The sequence below is a fragment of the Clavelina lepadiformis genome, chromosome 7, assembly GCF_947623445.1.
Source record: "Clavelina lepadiformis chromosome 7, kaClaLepa1.1, whole genome shotgun sequence".
Lineage (NCBI taxonomy): Eukaryota > Metazoa > Chordata > Ascidiacea > Aplousobranchia > Clavelinidae > Clavelina > Clavelina lepadiformis.
The window spans coordinates 4,249,105-4,268,358 of record NC_135246.1 but is presented as its reverse complement, the minus strand read 5'-3'; the positions used below and the strand labels follow the sequence as shown (position 1 = coordinate 4,268,358).

General features: G+C 33.5%; 1 protein-coding gene across 6 annotated transcripts in view; it reads left to right on the top strand.

Moving 5' to 3' along the window:
- LOC143464578 (uncharacterized) overlaps positions 1–19,254 on the top strand; it is a 31,209-nt gene that overhangs the window by 2,793 nt on the left and 9,162 nt on the right. For 5 of the 6 annotated variants that reach the window (XR_013118516.1, XM_076962435.1, XM_076962433.1 and 2 more), the window contains exons 2-9: positions 203–291; positions 3,160–3,269; positions 5,891–6,045; positions 8,446–8,536; positions 11,968–12,079; positions 15,443–15,512; positions 16,698–16,825; positions 19,043–19,153. Coding sequence is in view for 5 of the 6 variants with exons in the window: in XM_076962435.1 (XP_076818550.1) it covers positions 256–291; positions 3,160–3,269; positions 5,891–6,045; positions 8,446–8,536; positions 11,968–12,079; positions 15,443–15,512; positions 16,698–16,825; positions 19,043–19,153 (813 nt within the window). In the remaining variant the exon portion in view is untranslated. Of the gene's footprint in view, positions 1–202; positions 292–3,159; positions 3,270–5,890; positions 6,046–7,539; positions 7,881–8,445; positions 8,537–11,967; positions 12,080–15,442; positions 15,513–16,697; positions 16,826–19,042; positions 19,154–19,254 lie in introns of those variants that run through there. The other variant, XM_076962437.1, reaches the window with a different exon arrangement.

The following is a 19,254-nucleotide window of genomic DNA, read 5'->3' as shown; positions in this document are numbered from 1 at the left end:
CAGCAGTTAAACTGTTGAACAGCAAACCACACAAAATTAAGTATGAGCAATATACATATTACATGGTACATTTATTAGAAAATGTATTTTTTACTTGTATTGTACCAAACCAAATTAATACACTTGTACTTGAAATATGTTTTCTTTTATTGATCTACTTGATCAAAAATGTTTGTTAGTTTTTTTATGCTCTCTGTTTCAGGAATATACAGCAGGTTGTGTTAGTTTGTTCTGCTTGATTGTATTTGAAGCACAATGAACGTGGATAAAAGCAAGCAATACACTCTTCAGGTATATTAGCTCTGTAATGTTTTGTTAGTTTTTTGTAAGCTTGTTATGTCATCCTGGTGCTGGTGTTATGTCTATTTGCGTTTATGGTAGTTTACAGTATCGTATTTATTAGGGTATATCCCACACTTTTTGTTTAAAAAAGCTGATCAGAAAAAGCTAGTGCGGGTTATACACTAGAACTAGTTAGACAACATATTTCATTTGACACGTTATATGCCTTTGCCACATCTTGCATCTTGATGCATCGTACTGAAGAAAACAAAGACAATGCTTGAAATGCACAGACATTCTGAGCAGTTAAAATCACTTTGTATTGCTTACTTCTGCACTTTCTTACCAGAAACCACTTGTAACCAGTTGTTTATTTCATCAATTCAAACGATGACCACAACTATAAAATGGAATAAAATAGCTCATTGACTCAAAAACCTTTAAATTCGCTATTATCATCGCTCACTTTAAAAGTAGATTTTAGAATATCTTCGTCTGTATTGTTCATATACATGGTGTCTAATTCATTTTCGATGTTAGTGCAATTATCAATGCAGTCAGTGTCTTCATAAATTAGGTTGTCTTTGGCGCCATCTAGAGCATTTTTATGCAGCATTTTGTAAATGACGATGCCACCATATCTTCAGGTATGCTTTGCCATGCATGCTTAATTCACTGACACACTTCTGTGATTGTAGGTCGATGAACTCAGCCAGTCATTGTAACGCCTTTTTGGTCTTCTGCTATTCACTGATTCCATTATTTACACAATTTTGACTTAAGGTTTGTTTAAACTAACGTCCAGCGGTTGTATCATGCTTGTCGTGCCCCCGGAAATAATTGCAAGGTTGCTTTTCATTTCTCTTACTGATCTTTGATCTTGCTTTGTCGGTGGCATCGGAAAGCGTTTAAAACAAGCAACGATTGTTGTTTAACATATTCCACCTGGTTGTTGTCCCAAACAGTTTCAATCTAATCACATGTTAGATTAGTATCAAACCACCCTTTCTCATTCACTCGTACTTCTATGCCCATAGGTAGCTTCTCTTTCGGCAAAACGTTTTGCTTGAAAACAACATATGGTGGCAGTTTTTGCCATCACCAGTTACAGAAAGCATCACAGTAAAATGATTTTTTGCCTTGCCTGTTGTGACAGTTTATTGTGACAGATATTCCACCCTTAAAATCGAGTATACGTTGATATGAAATTATCAAAGGTCACTGGAGTCTGATTAGTGTTTCCGATTTGAGATAAATCACATTTCCACTCAGCACGTCGTTTGATTATGAACCAATGGAATTGTTCCTACTTATGTTTGTACATTCAGTAACAAATTCTGTAACTTAAATTGAACTTTTCCCAACACCTTCACCAAATGCAGAACATGGCTACTTCACACAAGTCCATTATTTCACTTAATCCATTTTAAACCACCCTTCAAATTTTTAAGGCCATTGTCCAAAACCTTTACTGCACGATATGAGCCTCAGTAGAGTAGATTACCTTTCTTCTTGTATAGAGGTACAAGAATACTGAACTCCCAATCGCTGGGCACATTTCATTCAAACAAAGTTTTATTACAAAATTGTAATCTTCACCATACCAAACAAGATTTCATTATGCAACACTGTCTTAGCCTTCACTTCAGTATTGACTGCTGTTTTGAAAACCTAACCAACTTAGCCAGTTGGACCATCATCCTTTAGGCATTTCAAGTTTCTGATTGCTTCTTTGCCTCTAACTCGGTGATGAGTTTCTCTGGTTCTTTTTATACGCCTCCCTCAAAAAGCATTCCATCCGTGCCCTACATTAAGCAGCCAATCCATGTATTCCTTCCATCTTTGTTACCTCTTCATGTTCCACCACAATTTTGCCATTATTATCTTGAATGCAGTTCTCTTATATCAAGTCAATCAGTTAACCTTGTCTTTTTCCTTCCTGGGCTAAAGACACAGCTTTATTTTACTTTGTTTGACTTCTTCAACTTGTGCCTTCTTCTCATTAGGAGAACCCTTCGTTTCGTACCACATTTGGTACTTCAGTCCCTTTTCACCTACCTTATCTTTTACATTGTCGTTCCACCACCATGTTATGACTGTGTCATTGTCCACCCACACAAACTCATAAATGATCAGCTGCTATTAATAGGACATTCTACAAGTTTTGCCATTCTGTTTAAACATCACCTTCTGCATAGTTAGAAACCAACTTCTCTTGAAGCATTTGTTTACTTGTCTTGTCTTTTAATCGCTATACTTTCCTTTTTCTTCTCATAAACCACTTTTTATTATCACTTTTACTCAATGCTTTCACCAGCATGTCGATCACTGTCAATACAATGCTTTGAAAACTCATAGTTTCTGGAAAAGCTTTAGCGCTACTTAGACAACCTCCCTGCCGACATTATACCAACAGCTCATCAACCATAGTATTAAAACCATCTGAAGAATATAAGATCAGTTTACTTTTTTATATTGGGTCTCACAAACAATCAGTCACAAAAATCCATGTGCATATACCCTCAACTTTTCTTTGCCCGTAACCCAAGCCACCATGCTGTTCTTGGTTCCCATCACTTTATCTACTCATATGTCCATTCATATCATTTCCAATCACTATGATTTCTTCTGCTTATACTTTTGATTTCTTCTCCTCATGACTTTGCCCAATTTGGGTTACATATTTATGTCGATATTGCATTTACAAAACACCTTTCAATTACCAAGCTACAACCCAAATATTTTGTGTTTACTCTTGGTGCAATTCAAATGTTATAAGAGTCTAAAATCAATATTTGCTCATTGTTAATGTGTTTCTCTTAAACATTCGTTGAAGTTTTATTTTTTAGTTTTTGAAACTTTTTCACACGTGTTTAGGTTGGAAATAAAACGTACTCAATTGTATGCACTGAAGAAAGTTTGTCAAAACGAAGTCATGATAAAAAAACACAACAAAGACTTTGTCAAGAGACAAACCGGAGAAGAAGGTATGGTACATTACGGCGAAAATCAGAATGCTTGTATTTTTTCAGTTTTGAAAGGAATTTTGACAAACTATAGTGCTATAATCTGTATGCTCTGGTGGCAAACTAGGATGGATAGGTGATATTGTGATTTTCTGTGATATTATGTATTCAACGTTTCTATTTTTACGCATGAGACCGGTTTTTGATTTCAAAACTGTTATTAACATCATATCATATTATGGCAAAATGGTGCATGTTTAGTAGAGAGTTTGCCTGGATGTAAGAAATATTGTTTTAAGCAAAACTTTACTGTGTGCTGTAACTATTACATAGGCGCCAAACCTGGGTATGCAGGATATGCCAGGCACAAGACCCTGGCACACAGAATGACATCATAGCACACCCTGAAATGCTGGAAAATTGACCAGCACAATTGTCCCACATGCTTATCTTTGCAATGTTCTGTGTTAACATATATTAATTAAAATGAAAGTAAAGTAAAACAAATAAAAATTTAACAAATAAAAGTTTAAATGTATAGTTTAACAAATCTTTCTAATTTTGTTTAATCTTCTTCCTGTTGGTTATTTGCAAAGTATGGAAGTAGTCAAGGCCTATCTTCTGTAGATATTCTAGTTGCATTATATCGCTTTTCAAAGTGTTTTTTTAAACTTAATTTTATGCATTACAGCTTGGTATGACACATTGACCTCAGTTAAAAAATACAGTTAACATTTTAACTTCATTTTACAACTGATACTTACAATGTTCATTACCTTTCTTTTTGGAAAAATCAAAATGCTAAACTATTCTTTTTTAACGCAGTTACAGTCTATTTAACGGCATGCTAGACAAGTGCCACTATACCGAATTCAGTATTTATTTACGCATATAATATTGTTTGTGACGGTCCCAGAAATAGGATTCACTTCTGGATTTTTAGTGCATTCAAAACACAAAGATAGCATACATTGTTCATAGAAACATTTCAGTATGTAATTATATCATATACACGATACGTGCACATGACCTCGGGTGGCGGTTCTAATTGTAAAACAACACAAAAGTGATGCATCAGAAAATTAAAAAAGATCCTGTAAAACACATTTTTTGAGGGCCCCATATATATATTTGGAGGATTCAAGAGTCACTGGGGATAGGAAGTGACCTAAATAGTCGTTTAGAAAAGTAAAACAAAGACTTTTAGGAGTGCGCGGCAAACATGGTGCAATGCTTTCTCGATTATCCAGTGTAGTTCGGACAATGTTTTTAGAAATTCGAGTGGATAAGCAAGTATGCTGGATAGTTGAATTTTTATATATATTTAAGAGATAAAGCAATTATTTAGCATTTCAATTTGCCTTTAGAATATGAAGCCATGTCGAAGTTTTTAGATACTGGATAGGATTTAGTTTCTAGCAATAAACTGCAAGTACAGTAACATTAATGAGAATAGGTCATATCAGACACACTGTATAATAGCCATAGCCGCAGGAAGGTTCACAGTTCATTTATTTTACAGTATTTTTGTGTCATAACTCATAAATCAACTTCATCAGGTGATCAGATAATCGAATGCCAGTTAAACAAAGCACGGATAATCGAGGAAGCATTGTATTAGAGAGAGAAATAAGAATGGCTTAAGAATCATATTTATAGTTCTTTAGCAAATTAAAAAGGATAATTTACTCGAGAATGCTTGGCCTGGTAAAATGCGAATCGGGTTTGCTTCCTAGTAAAGTGTTGTAAAACTCTTAAACAAGGTTTGAAGGTCACTTGCTCTTGTTAAGTGATCCTGATGAACAGTTTCAGATTCGGGAAAAATAAAAGAAAAATAAAAAGAAATGTGTGTTCCACAGGACTTGCACAAAGACAAGCGCAGTTACCATGGTTCAAGTAGTGAGGAACCATCTCTGAGTTGGTGTTTGGATTTTAGTGTATCTTGAATATAGTTTGGCACTCTTAAGGTTAACTTTATATTTTTCGACACATTTACATTTTCGATTTTGCCAGGCTTGTTGATAATGTGTGTGATAAAAAAAAAGGCGAGATTTGTTCATAACATTTAACAAGGTATTTTATCCAATACTTTGTCTAAAAAATCATTTTGCCGTGATTTGCGAGCGACAGTCCAGACTTTTCCAACCCCTGCTATAATTCGCTGTTTTGTTATGGTTTAAACAATTCTCTTTAAGACAAGTAAGGGTTGTTATGGTAAGCACGATATTGTAATGAATTAGCTTTACAATGGTAAAAACTATGGTATTTAGTGACTAATTCTACGTGTAGTTCATAATGCACAAATTTATTTCATAATACAGATTACTTTTGTTGATGTGTTTTGTGGGAAATTGTATGTTTTATTCTTATCTAAATTGTAATTACTGAGTAATTTGCAATAATCCACAACAACAAGACTAATTTCTACATCATGTGCACATCTAGAAAACCATCAATTAATTAATTATCTTTACAACATTATAAACCTTTTATGCCATCAAACATGTAAACTAATTCATGAATTGGAATTGTTTCATGTTAATTCATATATGTAAACACTTTTAAATTGGTTAAATTACTAGGTTTTGCACATGTTTATGAGTGATATTTCTAATGCATTTTTGTCTTTTCTGCCACGTTAGATCTATGGAAGAGCAAAAGCGACTTGCTGAAGAAAGAGAAGTGCGCAGGCGCAGCTTAGAGCTTTCTAAACGTCACCAGCGACAAATCGAAGCCACTCAAAAATACCAACGGACATTTATTGTTAAACATGGAAGAAAAAATAAAATATTGTACGGTACGAAGCTCATAATTTTAAGAAATAAGAGATTTGTATGGCAATAAAAATTCATTTTTTTCCATATTTGGTGTAAAAATTTGAACAACATCAATTACTTAAAAATAAATTTGGTTTAGATCTTTCTCATCGAGTGACCTAAAAATTCCCTAGAAATCATTGTATGGAAATGGGTAATTATAAATGAACATACAGCTTGAAAACAAAATTGAAGCGTAATTTTAAATATGATGATTGTGTTAAGTTCCTCTGAAATGACAGGATTCATACACCTTGAAGTGTAACATGATTAAGCACTTTATTAAAGTTTAAACCAACTTATAACGAAATTATACTTGCAAAATATCTAAACTCGAGTGCAAAGTTATTGTATTAAGATGTACAGTAAAGCTCAACTACAAGCTTGAAGTAATTAATTTAAATTAAAATTAATTTAAACGAACACTTCATTTATTGAGGTACAACAAACACTCACGCAATTACATAAGGGCAGAAGCAAGATAGGCAACTAAAATCATAGCACACCTCAAAGAAGTTAATAAATTGAAGCTCATCATCAAACTCTTTGCCTTTTATCCTTGTCATGAAATGAGTTTATACAATGCTCTTTTAGCAAAAATTACATATTACAAAATCTTTTACCTATTGAAGCTTATATTTTTATACCGGTAAATGTTATGGTCAAATAAGAAATAAAAATACTTACCGGTACTCATATGTGCTGTTGTATCAGCCCACTGCCGTTTTTTACCCTAAACCTGTTCTAACATATACCTGGCATATATGCCCACTTATGTTTCTCTTCCTTTTGCTTTTTGCATGCAAATAACATACCATTCGCAGCTTAAGCATCAAATTTTTTCCATGAATCAATTTGAAAGCAATTGCTTATGATATATTTATAACAGTAATCTACGATTTTTCATCTAATGAATTGCAAGATCATGAGAATCGTGTACAAAAATCATGAGAAATATGTCATTGTATTATTTACTTGTTTATCGTTTCGATTAACTTACTTCTAAACAGTCAGTGTATCTCTGTTGCTTTTAAAAGTTCAGAAGAAGGCAGGAGAATTTGATCTAAACTGGATGAAAGCCACACTGGACATTCTCAAGCTGTGAGCATATGGTTGAACTATTTTATGTCTTATAATTCGGGGAGACATTTGCATACACTTGGCCAGGTAGACCAAGCAGGGAGGTACCCAAGTAGTTATAACACAATTTCTTGTTACTTTTCGATTTGTATGGTAATGCCCATTTGCCAAGCTCTTCATGTTTTGCTGGACCAGCCCCACTTGATACATAGGGGGCAAGAAGGTTGCCACTCAGTCCCTTCAACAGCAGAATATAGTAGTCCGTAGACATAGAGGGTCTCTGCGTAAGCTGTTAGTCAAAGGAGATTGTTCATGTTTGATGATTGTAAGACAACATAAACAAAATTGTCCAATCCTGCTACTACTCTATTGTTCACCTGCAGTAGCTGTTCATCTGCAAGCATGGAAAAGACACTGAACTGATGCATTAAGGTCGTTATACGAAATGCCAAGTCTGGACTGTTGTTTTGATTTATTTGAGACATGTTCATAAACCTATTTTCGTATTCAGATGATTACTAAAATTTTCCTGTTTTTGCTTATGATTTTTTTTTGAAATTTGCTGCCATTAGCTACTTCCATTAAAATGGATTATTTTGCTGCAGGTTTACCTCTTGCAAAATTCTTACAGTGAGCTATGTTGTCATAATTGTGACATGTTCTTGCAGATAAGGATTACTGTGGTGGTTTCATTACTGGGATTTTGTATAAAACAGAGCTGCCAACTTGATTTCAGGTGCATCTCTGCTCAACTAAACTTGTCATATTTTCGATATTAACAAATACACTCAGTATAAGGAATCAAAAGAGATGCCTTGGTTAATATTTTTGTTTTAATTGCATATTATTTTTCACAAATATTTAGTGATAAACAAAATAATTGGTCCCATTTCTGAGGTGATTAAATAAGGTAATTCAGCGTTTGGAATTGGAAAAAAAATTAGTTTACTAGGCTTGACTTACATGTACAGGACAAAATAATTTATTGACTACAAAGAGGGGTTGCTTAAACCCGAGCGGTTTTGTTGTTTGGGTGATCATCAACTGAAACTCACTTACTTTTGCATAGGGCTTCCTTCTATCAACTGCGCTTCCACTAAAAATATTTCAGAATTTGATGTTCTCGATTTTATAAATTACCATAGACAGATTACAAAGATTTCATAAAATTATTTCGTTTTAGTTTAATTAAAATTCTCAAAATTTTTTATTTTCTCTTTTTTATTATAATTTTTCATATTTTAATGAATTTATTTTAAAATATCACATAATAAATAAATGCACTGTTTGTTGTTTGCTAGGGAAGAAGCGTTCTAGTTTATGTGGAAATGTACCTGGAAAATTTCAAGCAAAAACTGGAACAAAGTCAACTAACACAAACAGTGTTGCAAGGTATTGTTTTTCAAACATACGCTACCGCATTTGTACTTATGCATGTTATTGCCCAAGTCTTACATAGGGATTCATTAAGAAATTTTGGGTGGTTTTTGATAGCATGATGAAATCTATTGTTTTGGTTGAGAAAACGTAATTATTCAATGATGATACGTTTTTTTTTTATTAAGTGCCTTAAGTGCTTATTGTTTTGCATTTTTTGGTATTACTGAGTTTTTCAAAACTGCTCAATCAAATTAAAAATTCCACATTGTTGCAGTAAGTGCCACAAAAGCAGGTATTAAACATTTTATTAAATAAAACCTAACCTGTTTCGAACAACACTTTGTTCTTTCTCAAAGCTATGATAAACTAAAACTGCTGGTGAAGGTATTTTAATATACACAACGTTCTGCGATATAATTATAGGAAAAGGGATTTAAAAAATGCCATAGACCAGTGGTTCCCAAACTTTTTCAGCTTGTGGCACACTAGAAAAATTAGAAAATGCTCGCGGCACACTTACAAGAGAAGAAATGTTGCTTTAAAAAATTACCCTACTCTATCGACAATGCCATAATTGGTTTCATCGTCACATGTGCTTATTTCTCAGCTATTGAAGCAGCTAGAAAGCTTTTAAGTCGCATATGCTTGTCTGCATGCCTTATTTTAAATATTTATACAGTTCTTTTCCAAAATTCCAAAAAGATTCGCGGCACACCTGAGAATCTGTGGCGGCACACTAGTGTGCCGCGGCACACAGTTTGGGAATCACTGCCATAGACTATCAGTATGCTAGAGACAAAGACAATAGCAGTAAATAATAGGGATGTGTCGCGAGGAAGATTATTCGGGTTTGTGCGAACCCGAATATCATGAAGGTCGACACGAACGATAGAACCAAACAATAAAATTTCATCCATAGGTTGTCAAGTCTTGCTTGTAACATGATGAAATCGATAAACAAATCGCTTTCTTTCAAAAAATAGTTTTTAAAAAACGACTGAAAAAGCAAAATGGTTAGGAAAACGACCTTCATTGTAAATACTGCTGACTCTAGTTTAGCTTTGTCGGGAAACTAGATCATCATTTTTAACAAAAGTCAGTAAATTTGTAAGTAATATTGTATTCGGGTTCGCCATTGTTGGTATTCGTGTTCGTGCGAATCTTCCATAAAAGCGATATTCGGCAAATCTATTCGGGTTTGGGTTCGTATCGGCCCATCCCTGGTAAATAATGATAACAAAGCATCTACAGCATTTTAAATGTATGACAAAGGCAAACAATGGAGGTGTAAGGTGATAAACTATGTAGGGTGTTGTATTGTGGAGTCTAACTTAGTAACTTTTCAGAAGAAATAAGGTTCCATATTCGAATGCCTGTTTGTTGAAAAGGGAATTAAACTGTTAATTAATAATGCTTCCTGAATTCTGCATTCGTAGTTGTTGTGACATTTCTGGATGATTTTGAAATGATCTCTATTAGTACAGTCTTCTTTACACGCTTCACTCTGGTACCAAGATATCGAGCAGCTTTACATATCTAAGTATTATCTATATCTTATGGACATATAAATTGGTATGCAGCATTAGATTATAAAGTTGTCGAAATAGAGGATTTGTAGTCAAAATAATTGTGTACTTCAATTGATATGAACATACTTTTAAGACCTATGGCATACTTCTTTTTTAATGCTGCATGCATTTTAAATCTAAAGCTGGAAGAAGCTTCACCAATCTACTCGGTATTTTTCCCACAAGTAAAAAAGCTTATCATATAAAAAATCAGTTATCAAAACAGCTCAACTTTACCAAAGTTAAATAAAAAATGTAGAAACATTTAATTGCGATAAAGATATTAGGGATGAGACAAAACAAAATTTACATGATCGAGTCTAAGTACTGGAGGTTGACATCATAATTAAATTACGTAAGTCATAAATTGCATAAGACACCCAAGTTACTGTTCTATAAACTTCAAGCATCAAATACTGTACTGAGATCTTCAGATGTCTTTATTCTATCTAAGGTTTTAACAAACCGTCAACACCAAAAATTATAATTGCTAACAAGCTACGGCACAAAGCCATGCACTATTACCGCCTCCACCCTTTACAAATGTGAAATGACAATTAGCACAATATATTGCCAAAACATATAAGTTCATTTTGTCTCAATTTACAGAAGTTCTTAAATTTAAACCAAAGATATTGTAAATATCGTTTATTTTTATCTGCATAAAGTTGCGTTGAACCTGCCACGAAAGTAAATTCAAAGCTTTTCGCTGCCACTATTTTCCAAAGAAAATTGTTCATTCCTAGGTATTTCTCACAGTTTTTTGTTAATCTAACTTAACTAGATCTTCCAGCTCGGGTGTTAATCTAACTTCCATCAAACCCTAAATGAGTATGGAAAAGATGCCAATTACTCTACCGAGTAATTGAACTCGGATTCGATTCGGCCCATCCTTAGTTGTAAAGCTGGATATCTTATAACTTGATAGACGGTGACCTTGGATTGAATAAGTCTTTTGTAATGTGAATAACTGGATATAATTCTGGAAAAATGAGAGCTAGTATACAGGTAGCTCACTTTATATAAATATTAAATTAACATTTTTGATAAAAATGTGATGTTATTAGATTTCAGAGCTGTTCACACTGTGTTAAATATGTGTGCAGTCCGCTACTATATGCTAAACAACAGGAGCATGAGCAGCACTGTGTTAGTTTACCCTTGTGACTTGAATCCTTGCCAAATACTTGTCTGTAGTTTTGCTTTGAACAAACGTTTGTGTCCATTGCATAAAAAACCACTACGTACTTTGGTTGTCAATATTTATTGCACCAAATTGTGTAGTTTGAAACTTTTTCCAAAGTAGTTTTTAGTAAAAATTGTTCAATCTCTGTTAGGAGATGCCTCCCTTTCAAATAATCAACTAATTTGGAATCAAAACATGAATTTATCATGATTAGGCTTTTTTTTCGTACGTTACTTCTTGAGAAGATTTAAATGATGAACTGAGGGGAAAAGAACTTATTTTTTCAAAAAATTGTGCCAAGCTTCCAAATTCAACTTTATGGCATAATTTATAAAAGTGTCTTTTTGTGAGGCTTTGCAACAATGTTTTAACAAACTTGTCTCGACAACTGAAAATTGCTTTTCCCTAACTAATCCTTCACTAAACGCATGTGTTTTTTTTATCTCCACATCTAGTATTTTGTAGATTTTAAGAAAGGAAAAAATTTAGATGACAGCAGTGGTGGCGGAGGACACGCCAGATGTGTTTATTGTTTAGTGAACGGTGGTGTAAAGTATAGCAACAAACATTTGCTGATATGTTTGTTGAACAATTGTTATGATTATTATTTTAATGAGCATAATTTGACTTTTTAAATTTTATGCTGCAGATTTTAATTTCAATTTGTTTCTTTACTTAATATTGCTTAGATCACCACAGCTCCATCACAACCTAATGATAGAAGAAGATTATGTGGAAGCCACAGCAGATGCATTTGATCAAACAATGACATTCCAATCCCAACTCTTAAAATATGATCAGGTTCAATTTTGCATTTGTAAAGTTCTAATCACTAAAAGTAAACTTTAAAACAGGAATGGGAACACCAATCAATTGCGGGCCTCTGGTTAGTTGACCTCAGCCTTCCTTTTAGCTATCGAGCGTTGCTCTAAATGTTTTCTGGTTTATTTTTACATTTTTCATTAGTTTTCTATATATTTAACAATACCATTATAACGCTTTTATTGTGTTGTACTTAGCATGTGTTTCATATAAATCTTATGTATCTCAAAAAGCACACAGCTACTAATAAAGAGTAGTGGTAATTTCCCAAAGCTTTCAAAATATAACTGCAATGAAAACTCTGTGACGTCATATTCAGTTGTGCCATTGGAATGCTCACGTGGCGTAACAATGCTTGCTAGTGAGTTTAGGTTTGATGGTTAGAGTTAGTTTAGCATACATTCTATTTCTTGACTTGTTGCTGCAGCTAATGCAAAAGCAATTGCATAGTTCGAAAGAGAAATGTTTTTCTGTGTAAGAAATGCTTTAATCATCAAAATTGATCAAACTTAAGTGGGGCAGTCTCAAAAACTTTAACAGGTTTCAGACTAGTTTTAGCACTGCTGCCGCACAAGTACAAGTACAGGCTTTTTCCGTTACTCTTAAAATAGTAGATGACAAAAAAGGGTGTAAGGTAGGTTTTTTCACATCTAGCATAGCCGCTGAATTATTTGAAAGATGTTATAATCTATCAGGTGTCGAGTTGTAGTTACAGCTTTATGTGAAGATTCGGTGTCTTTAGACCTCGTGGTAATTTTTGTTTCTGTTTCTGACTGACAACGGCATGTTCAAGCAAAAGGTTTAAAGCCTGTTTTGTATACAAATGATGTATTTATGTCTCAAAATCAATATCACAATATCTTAAATTTATGGAAAAAACCTGAGGCTGTTTTTTCAAAAAGAAGCACAAATGAATCCACCTTTTTACGAGGAGACTTTAATAATGCACATGTTGAAAGTGACCACCGCATATATAAGGATATTATAGGAAGATATGGTGGCGCAGACCTTAATATGATAAATAGAAGGTGTCTCTTACAACTATGTTACATCTTAGTTCTATAAATACCATTCTCTAGAGTTTTGCACTTTTAAATGTAGCTGGTACAGAGTTAATGCAAAACAACATTTGCTGATTGACTTTTGTGTTGCTGCAACTGACTGTTTTTTTGTGGGCGCCCAAGTTAAAAGAGGTGAATTTTATCTATTAATCACCATTTGCTTGTCTGCAATCTTGTCTTTTGTAACCGTTGGCAGTTCCATCTTCTCGTAAGAGCAACCAATCATATAAAATTAAGTGGGAACTTGTAGCACACAAGTGCGTAAGAAAGACAACACTATAACCAATGAATACTAGAGATTTCCAGACTGCAAGAAAGACATTGAGGTAGAATGGATGGTGTTTAAAGCTGCGATGTTAGCATCTACTGCCAGCATGAGTAGGTGGAAGCAACTATTTGTGGCGTGACATAGTGAAAAGTGACTCTCATGGTGAAAGCAAGAGCTTCTCAAACAAAAAATTAGCCTGAAAATCCTGGCTTTATGACAGGTTGTTTTTGTCTGCTTTGCACACTAAGGCTCGAAAAACAGGAGTACAGGAAGAGGAATAGCCCAAAGGGCAGACCGGAAAGGATTTTTTTCCAACAATACAAAGGTAACTGTCTGCGCAAGTGTCTCCCCATTAGGGTTTGACTACCCGGATATTGGTTGACCAAGACAAATTTGCAATCTGATAACCAGAAAAAGTTTTGTCGGTATATCGGATAACAAAAGAGTAATGTTTAAGAGGTTTTGAATACCCCTGTTTTTAGATAGAGGCTGTCTACAACCCAGCAGTTAGTTGGCAGTAACAAAAGCTAATTCATTTGCTGGTGCTTGCAGGTAACCGCATTTTCTTATAAAAGTTGCTACAATAACTATTTGCCTTTTTCTTCATCACTAATTGCCCTTTTTCTGATTTCCGTTGCAATGAAGGCACAAGTCTGTTGCACTGTTTGCCAGATATTTTGTCACTTTGGATTGATAAATAAGATCTTATAACAATTAGTATGAAACAATGTTTGATCTTTTAGCAAAAACAACAATTGCTTGTCGTTAGTCTATAGATCTTTGTTGAGCTCTGAGTTCATTGTAATTAGGCTACAAGTCTGTCACTATGAATATTCAGGTTTTTGTGAGATAAATATTATCTTTTAAAAATCAGCACGAATCTGTATAAAAATATTCTTCCTACTGTGACTATAAGCAGTAACATAACAATAGGAGGGAGACGATGTTTGACCTTATTTAATTTCATAGTTTTGTTATTCTGAAGTAAACAAAAAGTGACTGATGTAATTTTCTTTAACAGAAGTTAACGTAATCATTTTATAGATAAAACTTGCAGTAACTTAAATGTGGACATTCGCACTTGCTTTGAGACAATAGTTAACTTTTTTGAGGTACCCGCCTCTGCCCCGCATATTAGAAGCCATGCCTACAACAGCAACAGAGCTCTTGCAGGTATCCACAATTGTTTCACAGGTGCAGATATCTATAACCCACACGGGGTGGGCATTACCCATGCAGGGCTCTAGGCCACTTTAGAAATAAATGAATTCAAATCTGCTGCCATTTTATCATTGAAAAGTTAATTAGTTAGATGGGTATTTTTTAAATGTTACAAAACAAGTATGATTGATAGATAGATTGATTGGGTTCTGAAGAGATAGGAGGTAAAACATTCCTTGATTAATCCAAAATTGTTATAAGTTTCTAGGTTACTGTTTTTCTGTTACTGTATACAACTATACGTACGTAAGCTTTTTGCTTTCCAAAAAGCTTAGTAAGAATAAAAATTATTCTTCTCACATTTTGGGAGTTAATTAAGAATGCTGTAATCTCTCTGACCAGTATTGATTTCTGTTCTCTGTAAAACTCTGGCAGCGTCATTAAAAAGTGACTGACATACTGACTGATACGCTTTTACTGGTATATGAAAATATATACATGACCAATGTCATATATAGCTCTATAGCTGAGGAACAGGCTACTTCTCTAAGAGTTTCACTTTTTTGAAAAACAGTGCCTTGCAACTAGAATTATGAAGTCGCAGTCAAAAGCATCTTTTAGAATTAGATTGAAGAATTAAAACTATACTTTGACTGCAAATTTATTAAAACACAATTTTAGACAAGTTCCAAAATGTTACTGAGATTATGTCATGCAGAAGTAATTGATGTGATAATGAATTGCAAAATGAAGTTATGCAAATTATGTTGATGTTAGGGTTTCAATGCTATAATCATGTTTTTATTGAGTTTATCTAAATATATACATTTTCACATGCGTTTTTGTTTACAGAATAAACCAAGTGAAAAGAACCCTGAGAATTTATGTTTTAATGAACATAGTCCGAGTAAAAGCATAACAGGTAAGCCTCAATTTTCGTTAAACTTTTATATTAAAAGTTCATTCAACAAATAAATAAATGCTCAAATTTTTATGAACTATGAAAGATTTTTTTGTTTCGAGTTCTTACCAAGCATTCATTTTTTAAACAAATTTAATGTATTTCTGAAATAGCTACACAGACGTTTTTATTTGATTTTATTTTTAGTTAATAGCTGTGATTGTGGCCTATGCAACCAAACAGTTTTGATCATTTTTGTCTTGTTTAACAAATGGTAGAAAAGATTACGTATGAAATTTTTTTTATTCCAAAAAGAAATAGAGTGGGTGGATTTGTTTTTTGATTACAACACTAATGCAGTTGAAAACTAGCCGTTTATTACATCAGTTTTAGCTAATACAGAATGGTGTTTTTGATTTTTGCATTATAAATTCTTTGCTAAGTAAAGCAACTTCACACCGGTTGGCACATTTTTAAAGAGTGGACCCTTTCGTCAAAGCTTGATAGCGCTTAGAGCAGCTTGACCGGCATTTAGCTCAAAAAGTGGTCCTTGTTGTCAAGGTATGATCAATTTGCGGACCACGGAACCAAAAGCGAAGTCAAACAGTGAAAAATCTACAATTTTTTTCCTGAACACTGAAATGGAAAGAACCAGAATGTACATTAATTGCAGTCAATGAGTATAAAAATGCCGTGATATGGATACTTTTCTGACTTTCATTTTATTGAGGTCCACTCTGGTAGTGAACATAGCCGCTGTCGTTTAATAGACCAATCGCTTTTTATATTTGCGGTGTTCACTGTATGCAATTTTGTGTTGGAACTAGTTATCACAACTAATCCAAATGTTGATTGGTGAAAACCCTCTGCCATTCTTTGTTGACTCTCGTTATTGCTGATCAGTGATGTCCAATGATGTTCTCCAGTCTCTGTCAATTATGTATATCCATTCAGAATTTACCCAAAAAACAAGCTTGTTAACCGGGGGCTTGAGCAGTGAAGATTTATCACCGAGTCTGAATTGTATAAAGACTTTCCCTTGTTCGAGGATAAAGAGTGTAATACCAAAAAATACCTTAGATACCCTTTATATGTAGTATGAACTACTTCAAAATGCCGCAGGTTTATCGAAGGTTGTTATTAGAGACTTAGTTGTAGCTTAGATTAGGACAAATTGCATTGAACTGTTTCATGATTTCTCATCAGATGAACAACAAGATTCGGCAGAGTCGGAGGTATATACCATAACACCTCCTAGTACTGCAACTAAAAGTCAATTTTTCAATCAGCGCTGCTTCCTGGAATCCACAGAGAGACTTTTATCTAGAGAAAAGGTTTGTTGCTGAATGCCAAGAATGAAGTATTTTTGCATTAGAAACAAATACACAAAGCAACACATAGTGTTTGTATTCATTTTATAGAAAAATATTTGTAAAATAAAAAATTGTATCATTTAATTTTGTCATTGTTCATCGGGAAAAGGAAAATAAAATTCTAACCATGATTCAATAAATTCAAAATCAATTCTTACAATCTAAAATTCGTGATAAGATAAAAACTCGTTCTGCTAACAATAAGTAGGGAAAAGCAATAACGATCAATGGCTTAAAATGTGCAGGTGCAAGAATAATGTAATCACATGATAAAATCAAATAAAGCACGCCCACCAAACCCAACATACAATGAACAAGTTGAAAAAAGGAATAGTGCCGACAAAACAAAAAAGTAACAATAAAGATTAAACAGAAAAACTTCAATCTTTGCTATTATATTAAATCATCGGCATTTATTTTTTAACAGTATATTAAACACATTTTTCATATCTATCCATTTTAAAACAAAATTCAGTTCAAAGTAATTCACCTATATTGTGTAGTATTGTGTATAGTTACTATATTGTGGAATTTTATCCTGACACTAAAATACACTCCATACACTGAACGTAGCATTTTTTCTGGTGTCTTGTAAGTATTTGTTTTTCATTTGCTTACTAATATTACTAGTCTATTTTATGAAATATGATACATGTGTTACAATTCAATGCAATTCAACTTAATGACGTTATAGGGTGCAATAAAACCAAGAACAAACAGAAAACAGTTATAATGTACCATTTGTAAAAACATGCTAGGTATAGGATTTACATATTTCAAAGCTTTTAATATTGAGAAGCACATTGATGAATCAAAATGAGAAGGTGTATACCTAAAACACCACTGTGCATATACAAGGAACTAGGTATAGTTTTCACATATTTCATTGTTTTCAACATCAGAGAAGCATAAAGGTTTATTGTAAATGACGTTGCACGTTATGTAACTGTTATGACACCAGTGTGTTAATATTTTTATAGTAACTGAACACCAATTCTTTAAAAAATTATTGCACTATGACATTATTCTTACGTTGTAGTGTTGCCAGGTATGGTAAAACTATAATGAAATTAATGTCTGGTTTCCAAAGCTGGGAACGGCTCCATTTTTTAGGAGCAACCTCAACAGCAGTGCTCTTTTTTAAATTAGAAGAGGAACCACAAGGGCGCTCTTTATAAAGGTTATCGCTTGTCGCTCTTTTTTTGTACAAACCATGCTGTGAACGCATAAAATGGATTCAAACGGTTAGATTAAAAAAATTAAGTTTTAAGGCTATGATTTGATGTAGTGAATGACTGCTTTGAGACTAATATCTCTCACAACTTTCACTTAGCAAAGTTACTGGCAAAATACAATACACAGCAGTAAGAACGTTAGAACCATGTGGTGGCGTTTCAATATTATCGCTTTGGTTTATAAGCTGATAACAATGATTAATGAGACTGGTGAATGATAAGATGATAGAGAGAATCACACAGATGAGCTCAGTTGTTATCATTGTGTCGTAATGTGCTTCATGGTGCCATTATTTTTAATTAGTAATTTTAATTTAACCGATGTATGCTTTAAATGTGAAGAATATTAAATTATTAAACACTAACGTGTACAATTGTAGATGGTTCCTATTACTCTACTCGTTTATTATTCACTTGTGGTAGGTGTGACAAAAAACTCTTCAATATCAGATTTCATGAAATTTTCTAACATTTACAACAAATAATGATTAGTAATTATTAGGCCATAATTAAACACACGTTTTACAATGCAAATTTGCAAAGAGAGCTTGAGCAACGCTCTTTTTTGAAAAGATCACTTGCCCAGCTCTGTTGGTTTCCAATTTTGTTGATTTTTTTTCATTTTTAGTGGGGTATTTCTAGCTTGAAGTGAAGGCCCCCAACTTGTTGCTTACAAAATGTTAAACTGGTTTTGAAATATGTAAACGAATCCAGTATTTTTTCGATTAACTGCCCCGACTAATGGGTATCTCTTTGGAACAAAGTTTTCTAGAGCATTAATTGAAAGGTCATCAGGACATTTAAATTCTTCTGCCGAAAGAAGGCAGTAGTTTGAGGAAAGTTACTGTGATAATTTCTTTTTAATTTATAAATAGTTGTAGTGTGCTTTTTAATGCAGTTTTTGTTGTGTAATGTGATTTCCTAAAAATAGTTTTATATTCAGGTGACTGCACCTAATCATTTACCATCACATCATTCTCCTCTACAAACTCTAGCTTCACCAGATATGGCTGTAAACAATGCAGATGATAGCTCAGTTGAAAAGATCCTGATGGTGATTATTGCTTTCACATACGGAATTCTATCAATTACAAGTTGTAAAACTAAAGAATCTAGCGCTACAAGTTGTACGTTAGATACATTATAATTAATACG